This window comes from Cervus elaphus, chromosome 13 (genome assembly GCF_910594005.1).
Source record: "Cervus elaphus chromosome 13, mCerEla1.1, whole genome shotgun sequence".
In the NCBI taxonomy this organism is placed as follows: Eukaryota; Metazoa; Chordata; class Mammalia; order Artiodactyla; family Cervidae; genus Cervus; species Cervus elaphus.
Genome location: NC_057827.1, coordinates 26067124 through 26092864, shown reverse-complemented (window position 1 = coordinate 26092864; position 25741 = coordinate 26067124). Strand labels below are relative to the sequence as shown.

Sequence of the window (25741 nt, the reverse complement as noted above, 5' to 3'; positions counted from 1 at the left end):
GGTTAATGTTATCTATCAGAGGGAAAAGGGAGGCTCAGAGAGGTTAAATAACCTATCCTAGGTCACACAGACACCAGACAGCAGAACCAGGCTGCCCGAGCCAACACCAAAGCCCAACCTGTCTCCACTGTGCCAGCACTTCCACAAAAATAAGCTTTGGCTTATTTTTAATAAGTTGTTGTTCTTATTTAGTTGCTAGGTCATGTCCAGGCCCATGAACTGTAGCCTGCCAGGCTCCTCTGTCCATGGGCTTTCCCATGGACATACTGGAGTGGTTGACATTTCCTTCTCCAGGGTATGTTTCAGACCCAGGGATGGAACCCACATCTCCTGCATTAGCAGGCAGATTCTCTACTGCTGAGCCACCAAGGCAACCCTGATAAATAAGCTACATGTGGGAAACTGAGGAGCCAAACATCATGGATACTCGAGAAGCAGAAAGTGAAATATGACACATCCCAGAGCAAATGCAGGCTGCTTTACTCCCAGGATAAATGGGAGATGAAATGCAGGGCAGCACACTGTTTACCAAAAGTATTTGGGGCTTTTGAAATGTCAGCCGCGATGATCGTGAATCACTCCTCTTAAAGCCCTTAATCCAGAGGAACCCTCCTTTTTCCGCTGGCTCCTCTCCTGATTCATCGAGTTGCCTCTGCTGGCCTGAATCACCAGCCCAGAGTTCTGGGTCTCAGGCCTCCCAGGTTCCATGGGAAAATTGTCATTTGCTTCTCTGGGGAGGTGTGTCCCGTGTAAGCGTTCCCAGGCCTGCTTGCAGGGGAGAGAAGGCTTCGCAGGGGGAAGACTCCAGCCTAACAGTCAAGTGCAGCTGGAAAAAGTCAAGGTGACAGGCAGAGTCTCATTGTCATAACCAGGGTCCCAGATTTATCCCTTCATGCACAGACTCTCTTGAGCGTCTAGCATGTGTAGGCGCTGGGCTGGATACTGGGGACTCAGGGATGGCAACATAGCCCCTGCCTATTAATGGAGCTCATAAGCTGAGGTTGAAGGCAGGCGTTGTTCAACTTCGTAAGAGTATAATTATAAGTTGATGAGTGCTGTGACGCACAAGGAGCTCTGAGTGTGTATCACAGCAGGAAATGACTTAACCTCGGATAGAGGAGGGTGAGCACCAGGATGTTTTCCCTAAGCTGAAATAAGACTAGATAGCTGTTCTTCATGCCCAGCACCCATTCATCCTTATTGTTGTTCGGTCATTCAGCTGTGTCCAACTCTTTGTGACCCCATGGACTGCAGCACGCCAGGCTTCCCTGTCCTTCACATCTCCCAGAGCTTGCTCAAACTCATGTCCATCGAGTCGGTGATGCCATCCAACCATCTCATCCTCTGTCGTCCCCTTCTCCTCCTGCCTTCAATCTTTCCCAGCTTCAGGGTCTTTTCCAATGAGTCAGTTCTTTGCATCAGGTGGCCAAAGTTTTGGAGTTTCAGCTTCAGTATTAGTCCTTCCAATGAATATTCAGGGTTGATTTCCTTTAGGATTGACTGGTTTGATCTCCTTGCAGTCCAAGGGACTCTCAAGAGTCTTCTCCAGCATTCATCTTATAGCTACCTCATTTTCCTCTGGGAACCCATGGTCACCCCTAGTATCACCTCAAGTTATTTGGGTGGAATATTTAGGACGCACCACATCCCTGGCTGTAGAAATTGATCTAGAAATAGGCATGTGATCCAATCCAGAGTTAATGAGTGTCAGTGTTATTGGTTGAAACCCTGATCAAGCCATGCCTAAAGTTAGAACTACGCTTGGAGTTTTTAGGTTTAATGACTTCTGCTTTTGATTAAGCCTCTTTGTGGGTCTAAAATTTTGGTCTCTTGCAACTAAAAAAATGTCCTATCTGAGCTAGGAGGATGAGTCAGAAAGTCATATATAGGATATACATGAGTGAGTGAGTGAGTCTCTCAGTCATGTCCGACTCTTGGCGACCCCATGGACTATACAGTCCATGGAATTCTCTAGGCCAGGATACTGGAGTGGGTGGCTGTTCCCTTCTCCAGGGGATCTTCCCAACCCAGGGATCGAACCCAGGTCTCTCACATTGCAAGCAGATTCTTTGCCAGCTGAGCCACAAGGGAAACCCATGGGAAGGAACATTAATTATACATCTATGAAATATGTAGGAAGGAACATTCCAGACAGAGGTCAGAGAAAGTCCAGAGTACAAAGGCCCTGAAATGAGAGGAAGGAGGAGCATGCTTTTAGGAACTGAGCCCCTTCTAAGCTGCTGAAATTACGTTCACCCGACTGCCAGCAACTAAGCTGCTGGCAGCTGGCCTGAAGCTCTTTATGATCATTCTCCTTTGAGCCTTCACAGCAACACTGAGATGAGTACCATCATTTCTGTTTTACAGGTGAGGAAGCTAAAACCCATGCACAAGAGGTGACTTGCTCAAGGTCACAGACTAAGGACACAAACCCAGATCTCTCTGACTCTGAGATCTACACTGTTGATCTTCATCTGACAGGTTTCTGTCCCACATATGGTCTACTGAGACCTCCCTTCCATCCTTCCTCCCCTTCCATCCCACTCCTCTGACCAGCTGATTTGTATTAATAGTTGGGTTCAGTCAGTGGATGCACGAAAGAGGTTAGAAGGGCTAGGAAAGTGTTAGGTGCTCAGTCGTGTCTGACGCTTTGAGACCCCGTGGACTGTAGCATACCAGGCTCCTCTGTTCATGGAATTCTCCAGGCAAGAATACTGGAGTGGGTTGCCATTCCCTTCTCCAGGGGATCTTCCTGACCCAGGGATTGAACCTGGGTCTCATGCACTGCAAGCAGATTCTTTATCGTCAGAGCCACCAGGGAAGGGATTAGCAGGCAGGAGGAAGGGAAAAGCTGGTCTGGCTCTGGCAGCATCACGGCAGTGGCTGTGGCTGGGTTGGTGGCAGCAGTAGCGGGGGGCGGGGTAAGCACAGGAGCAGGACCTCTAGCAGCTCAGTGGCGCGGTGTGTGTCCCCCTGGAGCTAAGCAGCTTCTTGACCCTGGGAACACCCTTGTCACGCTTCTGTGTCTCCAGCTCCTCGACACCTGTTGGCCAAGTCCCCTCATTAAATCATTATCTTTGCCTGAGACATCTCAGAGAGGTCTGTAATTTCCTGGTTGGCCATAGATGGATGTAATCACCGCTGGAGTGACTGTTAAGCTCTCATTGGCAGAAGGTGTTACTCCCAGTGGCTGCCAGGGAAGTCCACTGGGCTCAGCAAATAGCAGATAAGGCAGAGGAAGATGGGGTTTGATCTTGCTTGGTCCGCCTTGGGAGCTTTTAACCACTGTGCTACAGCAACTTCTCATTAAGGTTCTACTGAATTTGGAGGCAGACACATTTCAAGGGCTTGAGTTAATGCTGAAGAATCATGTCCCAGGATGACCATGGACTTACGGTGACTCTAGAGAAAAAATACTTTCACAGAGAATCAGATTTGTAGTTCCAGACTTGAGATCACCCAGGCCGGAACCAACAGCTTGTGATCAAACAGTTTGTCCGAGAGTCAGAATTACATTCACCCCTGACTGCCACCAACTCGTGGTGGAGAAAGGCCATGGACTGGACCCTCTCAGGTCCCCATCTATAAAAGGAGGAACCCAGCCATGGCAGACACGGTTGTTACCTGTTGGAGAGACAGGTAGCTGTCCTCCTCTCACCTGCTTCCTGGGTCCTTCCCAGCCCATGTGATGCTTGATTGGTTCCAGCCAATCGTGGTCATACCTTTCCCCACATCAGGGATTGGTTTGGTCATGAGCATGTGACATACCCACGTGATGTCTGGGGTGCTCTCAGGGGGTGGTGTGGAGAGGGGTCTCTGGAAAGGTGTGCTCACTTTGAAAAAGAAACACAAAAAAGACATATGGGAACTTCCCGGATAGTTTAGTTGTTAAGACTTCACCTTCCAATGTATGGGGTGCAGGTTTGGTCCCTGGTCGGGCAGCCAAGATCCCACATGCCTCAAGGCCAAAGAACCAAAACATAAAATAGAAGCAATGTTGTAACAAATTCAATAGACTTTAAAAATGATCCATATCCAAAAGAACAAGAGAGAGAGAGATTGGACGCTTTCTTCCTCTGGAATGACTGGGTGAGAAAAGGATGCATGGAGCCATTTCAGTGGTCCAGCCACCATGAGGGGAGAGCCACCAACCCCTGAGAATAGCAGCGCAGAAAGATGGACCAGAACTGGGTCATCACCGTCCCCAGGGCATCGTAGACCTGCCCAGCATCTGAACTCCTTGTTACGCAGGGTAAAACCATTTCATTGTGTGAGCTACTTTTAGCTGGCTCTCCTGTCATCTGCAGCCCAAAGCCTTCTACCTGACATACGAGGCCACCAGTTGAATCTCCCTGTCCTTTTACTTTTTTCCTTTTTTAAAAATTTATTTATTTATTTATTTATGACTGTGCTGGGTCTGTGTTGCTGCATGTGGTCTTTCTCTAGCTGCAGCGAGTGGAGGCCACTCTCTAGTGGTGCTGTGCGGGCTTTTCTTTTTTAAAAAAATATTTATTTGGCTGCTCCAGGTCTTAGCAGTAGCATGTTGGGTCTAATTCCCTGACAAGGAATCAAGCCCGGGCCCCCTGCATTGGGAACATGGAGTCTTAGCCACCAAAGCACCAGGGAAATCCCTCTTTCTTTCTTTTTTTTTTTTTTGCAAGCTTTTTATTTTGTATTGAGGTATAATCCATTAACAATGCTGTGATAGTTTCAGGTGAACAGCTAAGGGACTCAGCCATACACAGACACGTATAACACGTATATCCATTCTCCCCCAGGCCCTGGGCGTGCAGACTCAGTAGTTGTGGCCCATGGGCTTAGTTGTCCCACAGTATGTGGGATCTTCCCCGGACCAGGGATTGAACCCATGTAACCCTGCATTGGCAGGTGGATTCTTAACCACTGGACCACCAGGGAAGTTCTCCCTGTCCTTTTTAGATCTAAGATTCTGTGACTTGGCTTCTTTTTTCAAAGAAGGAAGCAGGCTTGGCAAGAGGGGACTTGGCCAAGGCCACACTGTGTGTGACAGAACTCGGACCCCAGGCTGCTGCAGCCTCCCCCACCTTACCCCCGGTGTCTGAGCCTCACTGCAATGATGGAGGTCAGTTCTTGTTTCTAAGAAATGCTTCATCATGTCCCTCACAAGTTCTCTGAGTGGGAAGGGAGTACAAGATTGGATAAAGATGATCTTAGATAATCTCCTGCCCTGCAGCCTGCCCCTCTGCATGTGTGCCCTTGAGACCCAGAAGAACATGTACAGAAATCTGGGTGGGGGCAGGATGTTTTCCCAGCTTGTAATTAGTAACCTTGGCAGTGATGGTGTTGCTGGCCTCCATGGATCACCTGATGACCATGCTCCCAGCTGCAGCTGATCCAGAGGATCAGAGTCCAAAAAGAGTCCTTTTCCTTCTGAAATGTGACAGCCTGCCAGCACCCACATGAAGGACACAGAGAGCGCAGGGAATCCTGATTTCTGGCCCACCTTTATGAGGAGAATCTCGTGTTAGTCTTTCAGTCGTGTCCGACTCTCTTCAACCCTGAAGACTGTATACCACCAGGTTCCTCCATCCATGGAATTCTCCATGCAAGAATACTGGAGTGGGCTGCCATTCCCTTCTCCAGGGGATCATCCTGATCCAGGATCAAACCTGGTCTCCTGCATTGCAGGCAGATTCTTTACCGTCTGAGCCACCGGGGAGACCAGACTTGTGTAAATTTACTGTTCTCCTGGCTCTTGGCAGCAAATTCTGAGATCCTCTTGGTTTCTGGCCATCCCAAGGACAGAAGCTGGAACTCTCAGCTGGAATCAGCTCCATTCCAAAGTTGAGCAGGAAATCTCAGACTGGAGAAAAGGAGGAGAAGGATTCCACCCCTTCACAGAGACTTAGCCGCAGAGCTAGCTGGAGAAGCAGGCAGCACCAAAGTCATATCATTATAGCAAGCAGTTTTCTTTTCTTTTTTTTTTTTGGCTGTGCCACGCAGCACATGGGATCTTAATTCCCCAAACCAGGGAACTAACCTGTGGCCCCTGCAGTGGAAGCTCAGAGTCTTAACCACTGGGTGTCATTGTTGTTTACTTGCTCAGTCTTGCCTGTCTCTTTTTCGACCCCATGGGATGCAGCCCACCAAACTCCTCTGTCCGAGGTATTCTCCAGGCAAGAATACTGGAGTGGGTTGCCATTCCCTTCTCCAGGGGATCTTTCCAACCCAAGGACTGAATCTACATCTCCTGCATTGCAGGCGGGTTCTTTGCCACTGAGCCACCTGGGAAGCCCCTTAACTGCTGGACCGCCAAGGAAGTCCCTTTCTTTTGTATTCTCACCTAACTATGACTATTTAGGCATGTAAAAGCCAGGTTTTCTTTCCCCTCACAGTGCTTGTTCTTAGACCCTGGACGACCAGGTCAGATTTGTGAGGTTTGCAGTGATGGCCACAGGGGGGCCTGCAGCCTAGGAGCCCACGTCTCCCTCTTCCCTAAACAAGGCTGGTGATCTAGGCTTCCTCTCTTGTATCCGTCAAGGGCTTAGGTTGTGAGTCACAGAATCCAAGACTGGCTGTTTTAAGCAAAAAAGGAATTTGGGAGAAAGGCTATCAGGATGCTTCAGGCTCTAAATAGCACAATAATAACAGGACTTCTCATGTTGAATAACAAGAAGCCAGGCAACGGGTGCTCCAGGACTGGCTCAGTGGCTCAGAGGGGTCACGTGGTTCCCAGCCCCCAACATGACCCGATGACCCCTACCTCCTTGTATGTGCACCCTTGTGTGGTCCCTCTCATGTTAAGTACTTCTGTGATGTGAAGACAATAGGACACTGCAGAAATGCCAGCAGGTGACTTCTAAGCTATGAGGTAAAAGTCACTGTGGTTTCCACCTTGCTCCGTCCCTTGGATGACTCACTCTGGAGGAAGCCAGCCGAGATGGGGTGAAAGTGTTAGTTGTGTCCAACACTTTGTGACCCTGTGGGGTGTAGCCCCCCAGGCTCCACTGTCCATGGAATTCTCAAGGCAAGAATACTGGAGTGGGTAGCCATTCCCTTTTCCAGGGGATCTTCCAGACCCAAGGATCAAACCAGTCTCCTGCATTGCAGGCAGCCTTACCACCTGAGCCACCAGGGAAGCCCGTGGTGGGATGAAGACTCAGGGAACTCTAGGAGAGGTCCACGTACAGAGGAACTGGGGCCTCTAACCAAAAGCCTAGGAGGGTGCCCTCTTGGAAATGGATCCTCCAGCCCTGATCAGGCCTTCAAGGGTCTGCAGCCCCAACCAACAGTCTGACCACAGCCTCGTGAGAGATCCAGGCCTGAACCACTGGCTTAGCCACACCAAGCTGGGCCTCGGACTGAATTTTTGCATCTCAGCCTCACAATACCCATGCGCGAGTGTAATTGTTTTCCACAGCAGTGGCCAAGAATCTGCTTGCCAGTGCAGGAGACACAAGAGACACAGGTTTGGTCCCTGGCTTGGGAAGATTTCCTGAAGAAGGAAATGGCAACCTACTTCAGTATTCTTGTCTGGAGAATCCCATGAACAGAGGAGCCTGGCAGGCTGACCCCAGGGGGTCAGACATGACTGAGCACACACACACACACACATACGCGCACACTGTGCATGGGTTTATTTCTGGGCTTTCTATCTTGTTCCATTGATCTATATTTCTATTTTTTGCCAACATTACACTGTTTTGATGACTATAGGTTTGCAATATAGCTTGATGTCAAGGAGACTGATTGCTCCAGCTCTGGTTTTCTCTCTTGGGATTGCTTTGGCTATTTGGAGTCTTTTGTGTTTTCATACAAATTAAAAAAAAATGCTATAGTTCTGTAATAATACCATTGGCAATTTGATAGAGATTAAACTGAATTTGATTGCCTTGGGCAGTATAGTCATTTTGACAGTACTGATTCTTCCAATCCAAGAAAGCCAGAAGCGTCCCAGCACTAGAGCCTGCAGGCTGCTGGGTGGGGACGGGTCTCAGTGCCAAAGCGGTGACCTCCAGGAGAGCTCAGCTGAGGAATATACCACAGGGCCTCCACCACTGGTGTTCCTGCCCCTGCAGTGGGCTACAGCCAACCCCCACCTCCAGGAGACCCTCCAAGGCCTGCAGGTAGGTCTGGTTCAGGCTCTAATGGATTCACTGCTCTGCCCTGGGCCCCAGGGCTCATGAAACCTTGTGAGTGCCCTCAAGAGTAGAGTCTGTCTCCCGCAGTCCTGTGGAGCTCCTGCATTCAAGCCCAGCTGGCCATCAAAGCCAAATGCTCTGGGGGCTCCTCCCCCTGATGCCAGACCCCCAGGGTGGGAGCCTAATGTGGGTTCAGAATTCACTCCGATGGGAGAACCTCTGTAGGTGTGGGATTTGATTACATTGTGAAAGCACCCCTCCTCCTGTCTTGTGGTTCTTCTTGGTCTTTGGGTGTAGAGTATCTTTCTAGGTAGGTTGTTCAGCAGTTAGTTGTGGTTCTGGTGCTTTCATGAGAGGAGATGAGCTCAAGTCCTTCTACTCCACCATTTTGTTTCCTTTAATTTTTTCTAGTGTTTCTTTACTGTTTCCTCTTTTTTTGGCTCTTACATTATTTCTTTCCTACTTACTTTGGGTTTACTTTGTCTTTTTCTAGTTTCTTAAACTGAAATCTAAGATGTTAACTTTAGGGCTTTTCCTCTAATTATAAATGTCCCTCTGATCACTGTTTTGGTTGCATCCTACAATTTTAATATACTTTCATAATCTTTTAATTCTATCTGTTTTCTAATTTCTTTTTTTTGTTTTGTTTTGTTTTCTATTTTGTTTTCTTTTTTTTTTTTTCTAATTTCTTTTTTCTGAACCATGAATTATTTAGAAATGTGCTGTCAGTTTCTGAATATTTGGTGTTTACCTAGGTACCTTACTGTTACTAATTTCTGATTTAATTCCACTGTGCTTGGAGAATAGATTCTATATGATTTCAATTATTTTAAATTTACTGAATCTTTTCTGTGGCATAGCATGATGCATGTTGGTAAACATATCAGTGTCCTTAATAAATACTCCGTAGACATGTGGTGTAAACATTAACAATGGTAAGGTGGCTAAGAGTGTTGTTGAGAGGTGCCTGTATATGGAAAAATGACTGAGTCCTTGGAAAGGGCGCAAAGTAAAGGCAGACTGACAGACTGGAGAATGGGCAAGGGTAAGGCAGGGTAAGGCAAGCAGAGTTCTCACCAGGTTTCAGATCAGGTGAAACAGGGACAAGTGTGAAGGGTGATAAACTAGAAAGCCAGGGACAGACAAAAGCCACAGCCAAACAAGTGAGCCGCAGAAGTAGAGTTGGAGCTCAAAGGGCTGTCCTCTTAGGATAAGTCATCTCTATGCTCGGTGAAGACTGGCAGGGGGGTGATGGGGTTGGGGAGGAGGAATGTAGGGTTGGTGGTCAGGCAGACGTGGGCCTCAGGGAGAGGGTTCGTGGGACAGCATGCTTTTCCGGGTGCTGTGCTCACACTGAATCGAACACAACAGGTGCTGTTTATCCAGAGCATAGCTTGTGCCATGTCCTCAGTGTTGTGCCTCGAGGGCTACTGTGCCCATTTGAGACAAGGAAGTGGAGAAGGAGAGCTGAGAACTCAGACTGGCTGCTTTCTCAGCTGTGGGTTCCTGCCTGGGGAAGTGGTTAATGTTCTCCTAGGCAGGAAGTGCTTCTGGACTCCATGCCTCAAAGCCAACAACACCAACATCCTTGTGGTCCAAATCCAGGAGCCTCCCCAACCCTCACCCTCCTGTGACACAAACCAGCAGAGGACAGGTGTGGCTGCCCAGCAGGTAGTGGCTGGTAAAAGACTTCATGGCTCCAACTGACTCCAAAATACTCAGAGGAGCGGAACGGGGCAATTGTTGAGAAAGGGTGCAGGAATGGCCCACCTATCTAAAGGTAGTCTATCATCAATCCCTTCAGAATTGTCATGTCTATTCTTGTATGTCTTGCCAAGTCTTTGAACTTTAATTTCCATTGGTTAAAAAATTATTTAAATGCAGTGAGCCCAGTGCAGGGATGATAACATTCATGATTTCTTAAGCCCAGGTTTCCCCACAACACATAGAAGGAAGGGCCTTAAACACAGACTCTGTTTGAAGTCAGCTCACTTACCCTCTCATCTTCTAATGCTACCAAGGGCTTGCTGATGCTGTTGACAAAAGTGCTTTGTCATTTCTGTGGCTAAGACCATGTCGATGATACCCGGGTGCAGCATCTGGTAGTCATTCCTGTTTCAGATGAAAAAGGAGAGACTGCTGCTGATTACTGATCCAGACCAGACAGGTGCTCCTGAAAACTAGCTGTGATCTAGGACCTGTGTCCACTGCGGCTGAGATTCTAACCAACCGGACAGCAGTGGCCTGCTTAGTTGCTCAGTCGTGTCCGACTCTTTGTGACCCCACAGACTGTAGCCCGCCAGGCTCCTCCGTCCATGGGATTCTCCAGGCAAGAAAACTGGAGTGGGTTGCCATTCCCTTCTCCAGGACAGCAGTGGCAGGGCATGCTTTAAAGAATGCGGAGGCTAAAGGTTGCTGCCTAGACTGCTGTTAGCAAGGGGAACCTGAACAGAAGTTAAAATTGGAAGCTTAGGGGCAAGACTATAGATAGAGGGTTCATAGTGCTGTCATAAGCGAAAGGCATATAGTTCTCAAGATAAAAAGAGATGGAACTAAGCCAGCTGGGGTTATGAAGAAGGCACCCCAACAGAGGAACCTTGAGACCCAACAATTTTGGTTCCCAGAAACACAGAAGGGGGAACTTCTGAAAGCTGAGAGAATCAATGGGGCGTACCTGATGCCTCTTCCTCTAGTCCTTTATATTTATTTTAAAAATTTTTTGAGGATGGAAACCACGTAATTAAAAATTCTAAAGATACAAAGAGTATAAACTGAACTCTATGCAACTACAGCTGTTCTTTCCCCTGGAGACAGTCATAGTTGTCAGGGTCTTGTGCATTTTTCCAGAGATAACTTATGTATATATAAGCAACTATGAATAAAACCAACTTTAAGTCCACATATGAAATTCTAAACGCAAAGAAAGGAGTTTTTTGTTTTTTTTTTTTAAATCCCTTAGGTTTCAATAACTTAAAAATCCAAATTAGCAAGTATCCCTCATGACAGATCACTTCTAACAGCCCCGCACTGGACAGTAGCTGCACCGTGATGAAGAGAAGCGCGGGGCTGTGAGGGAGGCGGCCGCCCTCAGGTCGGGAAGGGCATGCCCTGAGGGGCGGCAGCGACGAAAAGGGGCGGCCGCCCTTCCCGCCGCTCGCCGCACCCCACCCCCCGCCCACGAGGCGATGACGCGGCTCTCGCTGGAGCCCCGAGGCCATGTTGGCCGTGAGCTGCCGGGAGCGCGGCTGCCCGCCATCGTGTGCGCGGCGCCGCCGCTCGCGCCCGGCGGGCCGAGCCTCCCACCCGGCCAGAGGACGGCCGCCTCGACCCGCAGAGTCCGAGCCTCGCGGAGGCCGCGGCAGCGGCAAGAAGAGAAGGGGCTCCGGGCGGGCGGGTGGCTCCGGGGCTGCGGTCCGCGGTGAAACTCGGGCCCCGCGGGGCGGCAGCCTTCCCGCGGGGCCCCGTCCCCGGCCGCGGTGCCCTCTCGGCCGGCTTTGACGGACGCCCACGGACCGTCCTGGCCGGGGCGGCGCCGGGAGGAGGACCGACCCCGGTCCCTGGGGGCCCCGCTTAGCCGAGTTGTGAGGAGGACGCTCCCCGAACCGCGTCGTCTTTCGCGCCGTCTGGGGCGAGGGACCGCAGTGAACTTGACCGAGGCGCTTGAATCCATTCCCTACCGGACAGCGGATGCGGAGGACACGCCCCCCCCCCACCCAGCCCCCCAGGATATTCTGGCGCGACCCTGAACGTTCAGTCAGTGTGAACGTTGTTCTGGTTCTCGTGGTGGAAAGGGAAGGGCGGCCAGCCTGTGAAGCCGGGGTACTGTATCAGACCTGCTTCATTGCACATGTATTTGAGATTCCCGTTGTTTAGCATGCATGTTGTACTTAAAGCCCGTGTAATCAGAAAATCAATCCTAAAGGAAATCAGTCCTGAATATTCATTGGAAGGACTGATGCTGAAGCTCCAATACTTTGACCACCTGATGTGAATAACTGATTCACTAGGGAAGACCCTGATGCTGGGAAAGATTGAAGGCAGGAGGAGAAGGGGACAACAGAGGATGAGATGGTTGGATGGCATCATCGACTGGATGAACATGAATTTGAGCAAGCTCCAGGAGTTAGTGATGGACAGGGATGCTTGGTGTGCCGCAGTCCATGGGGTCGCAAGGAGTTGGACACGACAGAGCGACTGAACTGAACTGAAATGAAATAGAAAACACTATCAGAAACGTGATTTTTATTTTTTTTTTATTTTTTTTAGATTAAAAACTTTAATGAAACACCTTATCTATAAATATTGAACATACAGATACACACAGAACTTGTAGATAAAACTGTAGATAAAACTAATACTAAATCTATACAACAAAACAACTTAAGTTATACTAAATGAGGGCCCTCAGGAAAGAAGCTGTGAGGCCTCCTTCGGTCTGGTGCAGATGAGGCTCCTGGTGCTGTGGGGGCTCCATCCCCTCTGGGGTCCAGAATGGGGTCCAGGTCTTTAGGGACTCAGCATAGAGCCACTTTCACATTCTGAAAGCGCCACCTTGGCGGCACATGGAGTCTCTTCTGTCTTGTCACAAGCTGGGTTGACTGGCAGGTCCTCAGTGAAACCGTGTTCATTGGCTTCCCCGGATTCCTCAGTCAAGTCCTGGAAGGGTTCCATCACCAGACTCCCCTGGGGAGCATGTTCATTGGCTTCCCCGGATTCCTCAGTCAAGTCCTGGAAGGGTTCCATCACCCGACTCTCCTGGGGAGCGTGTTCATTGGCTTCCCCAGATTCGTTCACAGTACTCAGAGCCTTTACCTCAGGCAAGTCCTGGAAGGGTTCCATCACCAGACTCTCCTGGGAAGCGTGTTCATTGGCTTCCCCGGATTCGTTCACAGTACTCAGAGCCTTTACCTCAGGCAAGTCCTGGAAGGGTTCCATCACCAGACTCTCCTGGGAAGCGTGTTCATTGGCTTCCCCGGATTCGTTCACAGTACTCAGAGCCTTTACCTCAGGCAAGTCCTGGAAGGGTTCCATCACCAGACTCTCCTGGGAAGCGTGTTCATGGAATGCTCCTCATGCCTTCTGGGCCCTCAGAGGCTCTTCCTCAGCCCAGGCCTGGTGCACTTCCACCACCAGGTCCTCCTGGGAAGCGTGTTCATAGACTGCTTCATATTCATTCAGGGAACTCAGAGACTGTTCCTCATCCCAGGCCTGGTGCAGTTCCTCAATCAGGTCCTCCTGGATATCATGTTCGTTGTCTGCTTCGCATGTCACAGAGGTGGGAAGAGCCTCTTCCTCCAGCATTGAATTGGATACCTCCTCCACCTGGTCCTCAGGGAGCTCTTCATCTGGGTCAATGATAGCGTGCACCCTATTATGTGGCCAACAACTAACTCTCTTCAACCAGCTCGTCACTGATGTTCTTGACCTCCGAGGGATGCTTCTTCTCGCCTTCTGGACAATACATTCTTGGACGTGGGATATCTCTTCACGGCTGCTCCAGCACATCACAGTCACTGCTCCTGACGTTGAACTTGGGGTATCTCCTCCTGGGCACTGGACATGGGTATCTCCTCTCAGCTGCTCGCTGCTCCAGCACTCATGTGGGTGTTGTTCCCTGGCCTCCGTGGCTGGTGGCGTCCCCGGGCAGAGAAGTGCCCTCAGTCTCTGAGGGGTGAAGCTGGGCACAGCAGGTTGCACGTGAGGGCCGTGGAGGTGCCGGTATATGGCGGGAGAGCGTTCTCCCTGACCAGTTGTTGGGGCACTGGGTGTTGGCGGTGGTGGGTGCAAGCCCCGACATGGGGGCCCCATGGGCTCAGGATGGGCAGTATCCGTCCTGGGAGGCAGGGGACCGCTCCTATGATGGAGGCTTCCGTTGGTGAGATCCCGTGGTGTAGAAACGTGATTTTTAAAGCATTCAGCAGAATGAAGTTAATTTTTTATCAGCCTTACTGGGACACTTTGTAACTTTTAAAAATTGCCTGTCTTCCCCAGCAGGGATGGGCTTTTCTTGTGGCTCAGCTGGTAAAGAATTTGCCTGCAATGTGGGAGACTTGGGTTTCATCCTTGGGTTGAGAAGATCCCCTGGAGAAAGGAACAGCTACCCACTCCAGTATTCTGGCCTAGAGAATTCCATGGACTGTATAGTCATGGGGTCACCATGTGTAACCAGGATCTCAGCGTTGCCTCAGGGCATTTTAAGAATTCACAGACTCCCAAGCAAGCAAACACTTTGAGACAAAGGCAGATCAAAGGCCTATAGTGAAAAACATCCACAGCATTAAATCAAAGTAGAGAAACAGGTAGAGTGTCTGATCTATTCAGATCCAACAAGCAAACCTGAGCCACAGACTTCACAGAATAATCCGGGCAGAAAAGTGGAGCCTATGAGGGTGGCCTGCAGGGGGCACTCTGTCGCCCTCTTGGGAATTAGTTGGGAATTAGTTATCCACTCCCCAGAGCCAGGGTGTGGTCCTGCTTCTCAGGAGGCCGCACCCTTCCCAGGCCAGACTGCACCCAACACCCTGCACCCTCATCCCTGCTGTGAAGCACAGGGCGCCAACACAGCTCACCTTGATCCTCTCTTTGCACAGAAAGTAGGCAGTGGCATGCAGCACATCAGCGGAGTGTGTGGAGTTGTGGTAGGGGTTGGAAGCGTGATAATTGGCTTCAATCATCTGTAACCAGGATCTCAGCATAAATCAAAGGCCTATAGAGAAAAATATCCACAGCATTAAAATAGCAGAGAAACTGGCAGTGTCCGATCTGTTCAGATCCAACAAGCAAACCTGAGCCAGACTTCAGGGAGCGAGCGGGGCAGCAAAGTGGAGCCTGTGAAGGTGGCCTGCACCAGCCCTGGGCAGAGCCCAGCTGCAATTCTGGGGGCACCCGCCTGGTTCTCCCCACTGCCCTAGCTGCTGCAGAGTCCTCCCGGCACCAGGAGGGTCTCCAGGTCAACGTGCTGCCAGGCTAACCCCATCCTCCCCTGTGGCCTTGCTGGACATGTATCACTGGCCAGACGTCTTGCTGGAAGCAGATACCAGTTCCCCACGGCAGCACACCAGCCAGACGCTGGCACACATCCCGTGATGGTCTCAACACTCTGGAGGTGGGGGTTTCCCCAGACAGGTGACCAGATGATGCCAAATGAGGCCTGTCCTTGAGAGTGACCGTCATCTAGCCTCTGGCCTTTGCTCTTGGCTCTGTTGAGGCAGTGTCCAAGCCGGCTGGGCTCTCAGGACTTGGACAGACCTGCCCTGTCCCAGCTCACATTAGGACGTAAACCAGTGCCCACAGCTTTGTCTGCCGCTGTCACTGGCCCTGTGGGGCACGCGGATGCAGAGTGTCTCAGAAGCTTGACTCGCGCTGAGTGTGAGCAAAGGGCAGGGGCTGTCACGGGGACCACCACCCACCCGGGACGGGACCCGACAAGTCTCCTATAACCGCCTCTCTCTGCTGTCTGCTGGGGTCGACGCCTCACCCTCCTGAAGGGCGGCGCTGGCTGGCATCAGGTCTGAACGCCCTTCCCGTGTGCCAGGCCAACCACACGGCTCTAGCTGAGTGTTCTCCAGAGAGGTATGAAATGGGAGGGGAAACCCAATCCCACCTTGCTCTTGGGGACCACACTCAGGTCAGGACACTGAAGTGTCCCCATGCCTGTCACGAACACAGCAACTAAGATCTGGGGACAGCTCTTATCAGCATGCACATCTGTGTATTTATTTATTTATTTGGCTGTGCTGAGTGGCATGTGGGATCTTAGTTCCCTGACCAGGGATCACACCCAAGATCCCTGCATTGGAAGCGTGGAGTCTTAACCACTGGAGTGCCAATGGTTCTGAGCTCTAAAGTGAGGCTCTTTGCGGCAATGTCAACATATCACTGCTTAATACCTACAGGAGAAATTAATAACCGTATCTTACAAAAAGAAAACCTCTGCTACTTGCAGACTCCGAGTAAGACACTTGCTCTCTCTGCAGCAGTCATGGCCAGGTGAACTCCCCTTGGCTTCTCCCTGATCCCTCGCTGATGCTGAGGCCCTGGAGACTCAAGGTACCTGCTGCTCTTTCCCTGGGGCCTCCTCCCTGACCAGGGACTGGCTCTGAGCAGAGCCTACACTCCCGGGGAGGCTTTCTCCACACTGGCCCTTGGAATCAAACTCCCTGTCTGCTGAGCTTCCATGGGCTCACCTTTTATGAGTGGCAGCCTCCAGTTCAAAAATATTGAAGTCCCAGTGTTCCTCCTTTTCCATGGCCCGAGTTATCTGTGATGGGACATCGTGAAGGGAGACGGGGACGATGATGCTGCTGGGAACCTGCTGAAGGTCTGCAGGGTGAACAGAACAGAATCAACAGGCTTGACGGCGATTTCGGTCCCTCAGGGGGAGCAGTAGATCTTTGGGCGCGGATGCTTTGTTTCTTAGGGTTTATGATAAACCAAAAACTTCTTACTGATTAAAAAAAAACCTCAAAATTATTATCTGAAAATTTCTCTTCATCACTTAAATGTGGCTATAATACTAATGAAACTTAGTCGCTCAGTCGTGTCCAACTCTGCAACCCCATGGACTGTAGCCTGCCAGGCTCTCTGGATTCTCTAGGCAAGAACTGGAGTGGGTAACCTTTCCCTTCTCCAGGGGATCTTCCCGACCCAGGGATCGAACCCAGGTCTCCTTCATTGCAAGCAGATTATTTACTATCTGAGCCACCAGGGAAGCCCCAGTAGTATTAGCTAAAATACTAATAGCAATACAAAAAATTATAAAGGAAAAACTTACTTTTTGTTGAAAGAACATACTCATTCCTGGATAATCTTCGCAAACCATCCTGATAAAAATCAAGGAAATAAGAAACAGGGAAATCACAAGTATTCCTCACTCCTTGAAAACCCCCAGTCAGCTGGTCACAGGACAGCTGCGGGCAGCCTTCTCCATCCACATGCACACACTGAAGCTCCCCGGTGATCACCCGTCTGATGACTGCTGACAGCCTCACTGGTATGAAATCTAGTGGCTTTAGCAAGCAGGAATTAGGCAGGGAGGTGAATTTTTATTTCTGAACTTTGTCACCAAGACAGAAGGTGACAGATGGTAATGGAATGGTCTGTTTCCCACAGAGCTGGAGGCCTCTATCCTAAACGGCTGGAGGCTGCACCTGGAGCCCACGGGCCAGAGCCTCCAGCTAACACATGATCCCCCAGCCTCCTCCCATGATGTCACCTAGTCTGTACAGGACGCTCTGGAGGGAGCCAGTCGTTCTGTTCTGTAATGTGGTATGAAACACTTCATATTTTTTTCTGCCCCAGTTTTCAAAATCTTCAAATTTTATTTAAATCAACTACTTGTAGAGCCCTTAAGTAAAAATGGAGACCCAACGCAGCAGACAAGCTGGCTGTCCTAAACACGCTCCTCCCTCCGTTCCAAGTTGAGGTCCCCCCGTACCCCCCACCCCCCCGGACAGGCCGCAGGTGGGTGACGGCTCAGCCGGAGGGCAGCTGAGCCTGGGCAATGGATGATCTAGGCCTTGGCTGACCCCGCACACAAAGAGCGCTGTGTGGGGCAGGCTGTCAACAAGCAGCCTCAGAAAACAGGCGAGAGCAGCGGGACCGAGGCGGCAGCCTGCCAGCACACTCACAGACATCAGGCCCCCGACGAGGTCGTTGGTGTGAGGATCATCGTCCTTAGCACCGAACTGGAGTGAATATAATTCAGTGGTTCTTAGAATTTCCAGCACACGGTCTAAGGCTTCTGTCACAGGCATGGGACTGCTTTCCTGGGCAGCATTGATGATATTGATGACCTACAATAATACGGAAAGAAAAGTCCTGACTCTCATCACCTTAAAGGCAATGAGAGAGCAATCCAAAGAGTCGGGCTGGCGGTGGGGCTCGTTGCTAACTTAAGACAGTCAGAGTGCTCCCCTCGCCCTCCTCTCTCCACAGAGGCAGCCGCTCCGCACAACTAGGGGAGCCTCATCACTGTTGGGGGTCGCCGTGTCACCTTGGTGATGGGTGCCTCGATCGTCATGGAATGAATCCGGGCCATGGAAGAGTGTCATCTCTGGCTGGAAACTGTGGAGAGACCAGGTGGTGCAGGGATCAGGGCGAGCGCGGCCTCAGTCACTGTCTCCCACCCTCCTCCAGGCCCGAGTGAAGGGGCAGGACCAGAGCTACCTGGTGGCTCAGCTCCCTCCCCATCCTACCAAGCCTGGGATTCTGGCAGACCAACTCTGCCTCCTTTGGTTCAAGGCACTGGGAGGCATGTGACCCCCTAGACTGAACCTCTGAGGTCACAGGCCAGCGAGAGGACAGAGGAAGCCATCTAGCAAGTCGAGGCCACACATTAGCCTCTCTGTGTCTGTAACAATGACATTTTATAACTCAGCTTGCTGCTACCCAGGAGAGAAACATTCTGAAAGACAATGCTACACAGGCCCTTTGTTTCATATATGGCGGGAACAATAAATACAACTCAATTAACTGAAATCCGTGAGTATTTCTGGTTCAGTTTTTCAAGGCATCCTTTGGTGCTTTCCACTGTTCTGCTTGAGATTGTTACCTAATCCATCTAGATTAGCTGAGGTAGGTGGCAGGTCTTACGCTCTACTGTTTGTTAATTTTTTGTTGCTCCTGTCAAGACCCAGTTCCTCTGGGGTGGGGAGAAGCCTGGGTGGTGAACGGGTAGGAAAAGACACTCACATAAAATGTTGTAAATTCCTCCCAGGATGACCAAAGTCCTGAAACTATGAAAATCCCTCAAGCCTCCATAGGCCCTTGCATGCCTAGGGCGTTTCACCCCTTCTTGACCTTCCAGAGGCCCTCAGGACCCAGAGATGACCCAGGTGGAAAATGGATTGCCTGGGCAGCCTAGCTCAAGTCTCCTGTCTGTCCGCTTTCACAAGATCAGTTCTGAAATCTCTGCTGGGGGCGTGGCGACCCCCATGCAAATGCTTATGGGAAGATCTCATCTTCAGACCCTCCTCACTTATTCACTGTTCCTTCCATTTTTCAGCTGTTCCTCTTGATAATCCAGTTCCAACACAGTTAGCCGCCCTGCCCCCCCAACACCAAAGAGGAAAGGACATAAAAAGGTAGAAGGTCAGAACAGAGAACCCACACGGAGCCGACTCCCTGAGGCAGTCTCCAGCTGGCAACCAGGCCTGGTAACCAACACGTGAACCTCCTCGATAACGTGGGGATCTGCAGCCTGGCTTCCCCGAGCCCACCTCTCTCAGCCTCAGCCTCCTCATCTGTCAACCGTTGCAGGGCTGTGGGGAGGAGGAGGTGAAGGGACGCCCAGCAGGCCTCGAGCCCCTGCCCAAGGAGGGAAGGGCTCCCAGACGGCAGTGTGGTTACAACACCGTCACCGCACCTCCTCCTCCTCGTCATCTTCATGACCAAGAACATACACTAGGTATGATTTTACCCCTTGAATTTGTATTCGTCATAAACATTTTCCCCTGTGATTTAATTCTCTATGATCATCACTTCTAATGGTGGTGTGTTTTATTGTTGTGCTGTGTGCTTAGTCACTCAGTCGTTTCTGACTCTTGGTGACCCCACGGACTGTAGCCCTCCAGGCTCCTCTGTCCATGGGATTCTCCAGGCAGGAATACTGGAGTGGGTTGCCACGCCCTCCTCCAGAAGGTCTTCCCAACCAGGAATCAACCTTCCCAACCCAGGTCTCCTGCATTTACCATCTGAGCCACCAGGGAAAGGGATTCTGCAGGGCCAAATTCTGAAACTCATCAGGACAAGGAACTCCTTTCTATGTCTGTTCCGTTTTCTTCCTTCCTGGAATAGGAATGTCTATAACTATTATCATATGTGTTATATGAATTTGGAGTTGGGTAATGCCCCTACTAGTCCTTGTTATCCCATATTGATGCTGCTTATGATTGCTCCGTGTATTATCAATTGTCTAATCTGTTTTGTCTCTTTCCAGGTCAAGAAGCTACAACACACAGTGCCAGTTCAACAAAGATATAAAACTACAGCCGACCACGGAGAATATCACTCACTATTAGATGGACACCGCTATCAGGACTCTGAGGCTTGAGACTAGCAAGAGGGGGAGGCCCAATATCCCTCGCCATCCCAGTTCAGCAGGAAGTAGCCAGAGAGACCTCGATGCCCCATTCCCAAAGAATTGGGAATTTCCAATCTCTTGAGGGGGGAATGTTAGGTAGTTAGAATAGGGAAAAGGAGTCCAAAGTGGTGGTGGCTAAAAGATAAGGAAGGGAAAAGCCCTCGAAAATAGAACAAAGGAAGGTCCGAGGGCGGGAATGAGGACCTCAGGTAGAACAAACAACACTCCGGGCTAGCCCAATTTACATGGGGCAGGCCCAGGGGGAGAAAAAAACATATAAAAAGAGGAGCCAAAGGGCTCTCTCTCTCTCCCACGTGCTGGGGCGCTCTTCTCTTCGTGTCTTTGGGTCGACATGCCCTCACGCCTCGAGGATGGATTTTCCTGCTATTTTCTAAATAAAATGGGGCTGTCACACGGAGCTGTAACACTGATTTGTCTAAGAGCTATAACACGGCCCGTTCAAGACCTGAGAGCTATAACACGGTCTGTCCAAGACCCGAGAGCTGAGACACGCCGAGGACTTTGTCTGTCACTCCAAATCTTTGTTGTGACGAGACAGAACCGAGGAGCATACACTCGCCTGACAATATGCCTATCCCATCGCTACATTTTGGAAGCAAGAGCCCTATTGATGTCATGCTTCACTGATTCACAGATGCAAAGGAATTTTGCCCTAAGGTTTTGACCTGTTGCTGATTTAGATGATCTAGATTTTATTGTTGAGTGTTCTGCAATTCACTCATAACTTTCCACTGTATTATTTAACATAGATTCCGAGACAAACTATGACACTTTTAGCTTCCTGATATACACGCCTTCCAATCTGTGGTCACACCTGTTTCATAATAAGTTTCTATAAATGACAGTATTTAAAATATTTTGTCTAATTTGATAGTTCTGTGCAGAAATGATACAGAGGCTGACAAACCAGATGTGTGTGTGTGCTCAGTCATGTCTGACTCTTTTGAGACCCCGTGACCCGTAGTTCTCCAGGCTCTTCTGTGTGTGGGATTTTCCAGGCAAGAATACTGGAGTGGGCTGTTGATCTCTCGCAGTCTGGCCCACAAGTGAGCTGCAGGGACACAGCTCTCCTGTCTCAGGAACAGCCTTGACTCTGCTCCTCCGCCTCCAACCGGGGACACGGTGTCCCGCCCAAATGCTCATTACCCCGTCCAGCCACACCTACTCTAACCACTCAGACTGCAGCGTCTCCTCGCTCTGAGCTCCAAGGAGACTGGTGTCCAAACAGCGGGCTGAGAAGCTGCGCTGTGACCTCCTGCAGTTCCCTCCTTCGTCTCCCTTTCTGCCACTCAGCAAACATTCGCTGAGCGCCTGGGGCAGGTCAGACTCTAAGGCAGGCACCAGGGATGCGAAGACGACTGAGGCTGCTGCCTCCAGATGGAGATCTTCATTTCCCCCCAACACCGAAGGACCCTCCACGATCCCACCTCCTTCCCACACTCACCTTTTGTACCAGTCGGAATGTTGCCCGGCTCTTTGTAGAACACACTGCACTCTCCCTCTTTAGTCACTGTTCTTACGCCTGGATCGCTTTTCCTCTGTACCTGTCTCCTCACTCCAGTCCACCTCTCCCTGTCTGGAGCGTGCCTCGCTCCCCTGCCTTCCTCCCCAGTAACGGTCATTCTTGATCACCTGCTGTGTGCCCCTGCTGTCCATATGTCCCTCCTCTTTTCAGGTTAAAGCCTGATCATTCCCGGTGCCCAGGGGAACTGTCCCAGCACGTGCCTCAGACTCCTGGAGCTGGCCGTCTGGGCTTGAGTGCCAGCTGACCACTTCCTAGCTGGATGTCCCGGAGCAAATCATGGGGCTTTTCATCTCCTTGTCTGTAAAAAGGGAGCCTGGTCTGTAAGGTGTCTCCCCCACTTAAGTCCTCCCGAGACAGCCCTGAGGTGAGGCAGGTCTGATGGGGTGTCCCCGCTGAAGACGTGGTCCGACACCAACACCACTGCCTCTTCAAGCATCAGGCTGACAGACCACACTCCGCTCAGCACAGCTTCACGGACGTGCACGCACTGGAGGTGAGACGTGCCCAGGACACCTGTCAGAATGCCCACCTGTGCTCAGGACCCGGGAGTCGGGGAGAGAGATGCTGCTACAGCGCTAGGAAAACACAGTGCCACCCACGCACCAGGTGAGCTCATCGGAGGTAGGGCCTGTTTTCAGTTTTTCAAAAGCTCAATGAAAAAAAAAAAAGCTCAGTGAACCCTAAGCATGAATACGGGGCACCGTACCTGTGTAACTGTCAGTCTGAACACTTTCAGCTATCTTCTCCGCCTAGAAATGAATATCAGAAGCCGTTAGTTCTCAGTGCCTAGTGATGCAGTAAGGGAAATCTTGCTGGGCCCCCAGGGTCCCCAGGGCTCCCCCTACATACCTTATTGTTGCCATTGCACACTCTGATAATGGACACATAGTGTCTAATTTTTCTGCAAGTAGAAAACAATGCATTATATTCCTCCTGGCCCTCAATTCTGGTGGAGAGCTAGCTAGTTTTTCTAAAAGCATCTCTTTCACACCACATACAAGGCTTGGAGAGAGCAATTCTATTGTTTGTGGCTGAGGCTGCCGATAAACAAACAAGAGGCATTCCCTGGTGTCTCTGGAGAAGACAGGTTGACCCTTCAGTGAAAACAATAAAATCCTTCTGAGTCATCACAACATACAATAAAAAATACTAAGGTTTCAAAAACATACTCCACGTTAGCCAACCCTAAGCCTTTAGTTCCGTCACAGGTTTTCATGTGTTCACAACCCTTTATGCTGATGCTCATCTTCAAGTTTCAGCAGACAGTTTGCTCACAACACTTGTGGAAAGAGTCACAGGTCCCTCCAGGGCCGAACGTGTGAGTCTAGAACCAGGCGGCTGGGGTTCTCTCGTGAGCTGCTGACTCCTTACTTATTCACTGTTCCTTCCATTTTTCAGCTTTTCTCCCTGATAATCCAATCCCTACACACCCCAACATAATCTTAGTTTTAACATTATTAGGTGCTTATATTATACCTATTATTACACCCCCCCCTTTTTTTTTTTTGGCCACACTGTGCAGCTTGTGGGACTTAATTCTCGACCAGGAATCAAACCTGTGCCCTTAGCAGTGAGAGCTACCTTGCTTCTGACCATCCTTTGGGGGATGTTCTTTTGAGTGTGTTAATGCTGCAGAATTACTGTTTTCTTAACCACTGCCTGCAGGTCAGAATCTCAGAGTTGAGCAGCCCTGATTCTCTTCCTCTTTCTGAGGCCTTGATAAAACCTTAAAATAAAACCTTAATTCCTTACCCAGGGAATTCCCTACACTCCATTTTTACAGTTATGCATAATTATGGCAGAGTCATTTAGTACACTATGATTTCCATCCTTGCAAAATGCTTTGTTTTCCCCTTGAGTAAATAATTGGCTTTTGTCTGTCTACTTGCTTACTTATATAAGATCCCAAACTTTCAATTAACTTAACCTCTCTTAAGAGGTTGAGACATCCCTAAGGTATTTCTCAAGAGGTGCTGTCACTTTCATTTCTTTTTTAAGTGTCCCTCCAAAAGCCTCTTTACCTGCTCCAGTATGGCTGAGTTGTCCTCTGCACTCAGCTTGGATAGCTGAAGTGAAAATACTTTCCTGCCCCAGTCCTAAGCATTCCTGGGACCAGGCAAATTAACTTACCACTGGGCTGCCCAGGTGGCTCAGCTGCCACATTTCCAGACTGCAGTCAGGTCCCAGACCCAGAGGCCTTTAATGAACAGGCAGGCCTGGTGTTCTGAGGAAGAGTCCTGCAACACTGCTGCAAATACAGGCTATCTACATCTTCCTGACTCCTCCCCAGAGGGGCTCTGGAAGGTCACGTATGCCCTGGAAAAAAGGAAATGCTGAGACCTTTGGAGATGGCTGGACGTTATCTCTGAGGTGACGTGCTTTCCTAGGAAATGTTCAGAAAACCCTTAGGAAGCCAAAGGGCTTCGCTGGTGGCCCAGGTGGTAAAGGATATGCCTTCTGTACAGGAGATGTGAATTCAACCCCTGGGTCGGGGAGATCCCCAACAGTATGGGGTATCCCAGTGCAGACACGACCGGGCAAGTGAACAACAAACAAACTACCGCTTCCCCCCAACGCTTCACTTCCCTCTTCACCTCCCAACGCATCCCTACCTTGCCCACAGAGCCCTACTGAGGTGCCTAAGAGGCTCCTCTCTCAGGAAAGAGGATTGATTTGGGGACCCCAGCACCAACAGACCTGGAGTCTAGGTTACTTTTTAAAACTCAAGGCCAGAGGGTCGGGCAACCATCCTTTGGTTGAGCTAGGATGTCTGGTCGCAGCCAGAGCAAGCCAGACAGCACAGGTTAAAGAGGGGGCTTAATTCGGGATCACCAGCGCGGCTGTTCAGTCCCACTCCAGGCCAGTCATGGGATCCAAGGCTGCGCAGACTCCAGGGATGGGAGAGCAGCCCAAGTCAGGGAGGAGATTAACTACGCTTTGATTTTCTTTGTTTTCCCTTAATGGTGATGCTACATGGGAATATAGTTGATTTGCCATTTGGTGCCTGTGGTCATTATACAGCCACCTGATTCAGTAATATATATATTAACATATGTCATATCTGTTCTTTTTTGGATTGCTTTGCTCTAGAGGTTATTGCAGAATTTCAAACAAAGTTCCCTGTAGTGAACATCAGGTGTTTGTGCAGTATCTTTTAGATAAACAGATTTCTGTGTAAATGTGGAAGAATGAAAGAAGTAAATAATCCTTGTGGACTACCTATTACAGATACAGCTTTTTGGGTATATCTTAGTATCAACCTCCCAATTCATCCCTGGCTTTTCCTTTTTTTTTTTTTTTTTGAAAACTTTGTGTTTTAATTCTCAGAGTCTTTTCTTGTGTTGTAAATTACTTACCCTGTATTTCTTTTTTAAATTTTGCCTAGAAGAGACATCATCTGCTATTTTCTTTGTCTGTTGCTGACTTTACTTAAGTGAATGATCCTCCAAATTCCATCCTTGTGGGAACCATTGGCAGAATTTCATAATTTCAATGGTGGTTTTCCATGTCTCAGGAAAGCCCATTGTATATAAGTACCACATTTCTCTAAGATTTAATCTGTTCATGGATGATTTTTTGGGTCTGTATCTTGGCTATTGGAAGTTGCACTGCAGTGAATGTTGGGTTGCATGTGTCATTTTGAATGATGGCTTTTTTGTAATATAGGCCCAGCTGTGGGTATGAAAATCTTAGGCTTAGCTCTCTCAAAATTTTCTTTCTGGCCTATGAAGGCTATCCTTTCTAGGGACTGTTGCCAATGTCCATTCCCACAAAACGTGTAGGGGGGGGTTCCATCATCTCCCAGCTCTCTCCACCATTTACTGTTTGCAGTCAGGATGGCTGTTCTATCAGATGGGATTTCGTTTCTTGTCGTTTTGATTGACATTCCTCCTGTAATAACTAGGGATGTTGAGCATCTTGTCTTGTGGCTGTTTGGTTTTGGGTTTTTTTCTCTTTTTTACCCTTGAAAGATGAGGGAAAATTTGCCTGTTT

General features: G+C 49.8%; 1 protein-coding gene and 1 long non-coding RNA gene across 3 annotated transcripts; one reads left to right on the top strand and one right to left on the bottom strand.

The window, feature by feature from the left end:
* The first annotated feature begins 12277 nt into the window (after positions 1-12277).
* Positions 12278-20267, top strand: LOC122706870. Of its 2 annotated transcripts, none has more exons than XR_006344485.1 (4): positions 12278-13720; positions 18057-18602; positions 19126-19527; positions 20059-20267. It is a non-coding gene; the product is annotated as an uncharacterized LOC122706870 (long non-coding RNA). The 2 variants fall into 2 exon arrangements; XR_006344486.1 differs by having other exon boundaries at positions 18057-18695.
* Positions 14692-24042, bottom strand: LOC122706869 (high affinity cAMP-specific and IBMX-insensitive 3',5'-cyclic phosphodiesterase 8A-like). Its single transcript, XM_043922399.1, has 8 exons — positions 23879-24042; positions 22598-22649; positions 22455-22497; positions 18115-18185; positions 17750-17914; positions 16894-16942; positions 16307-16442; positions 14692-14826 (listed from the first exon to the last, which is right to left on the bottom strand). Exons 4-8 carry the CDS (start codon positions 18157-18159, stop codon positions 14787-14789), a joined length of 435 nt encoding a protein of 144 aa, XP_043778334.1. The 5' UTR covers positions 18160-18185; positions 22455-22497; positions 22598-22649; positions 23879-24042; the 3' UTR covers positions 14692-14786.
* Positions 24043-25741: the final 1699 nt, after the last annotated feature.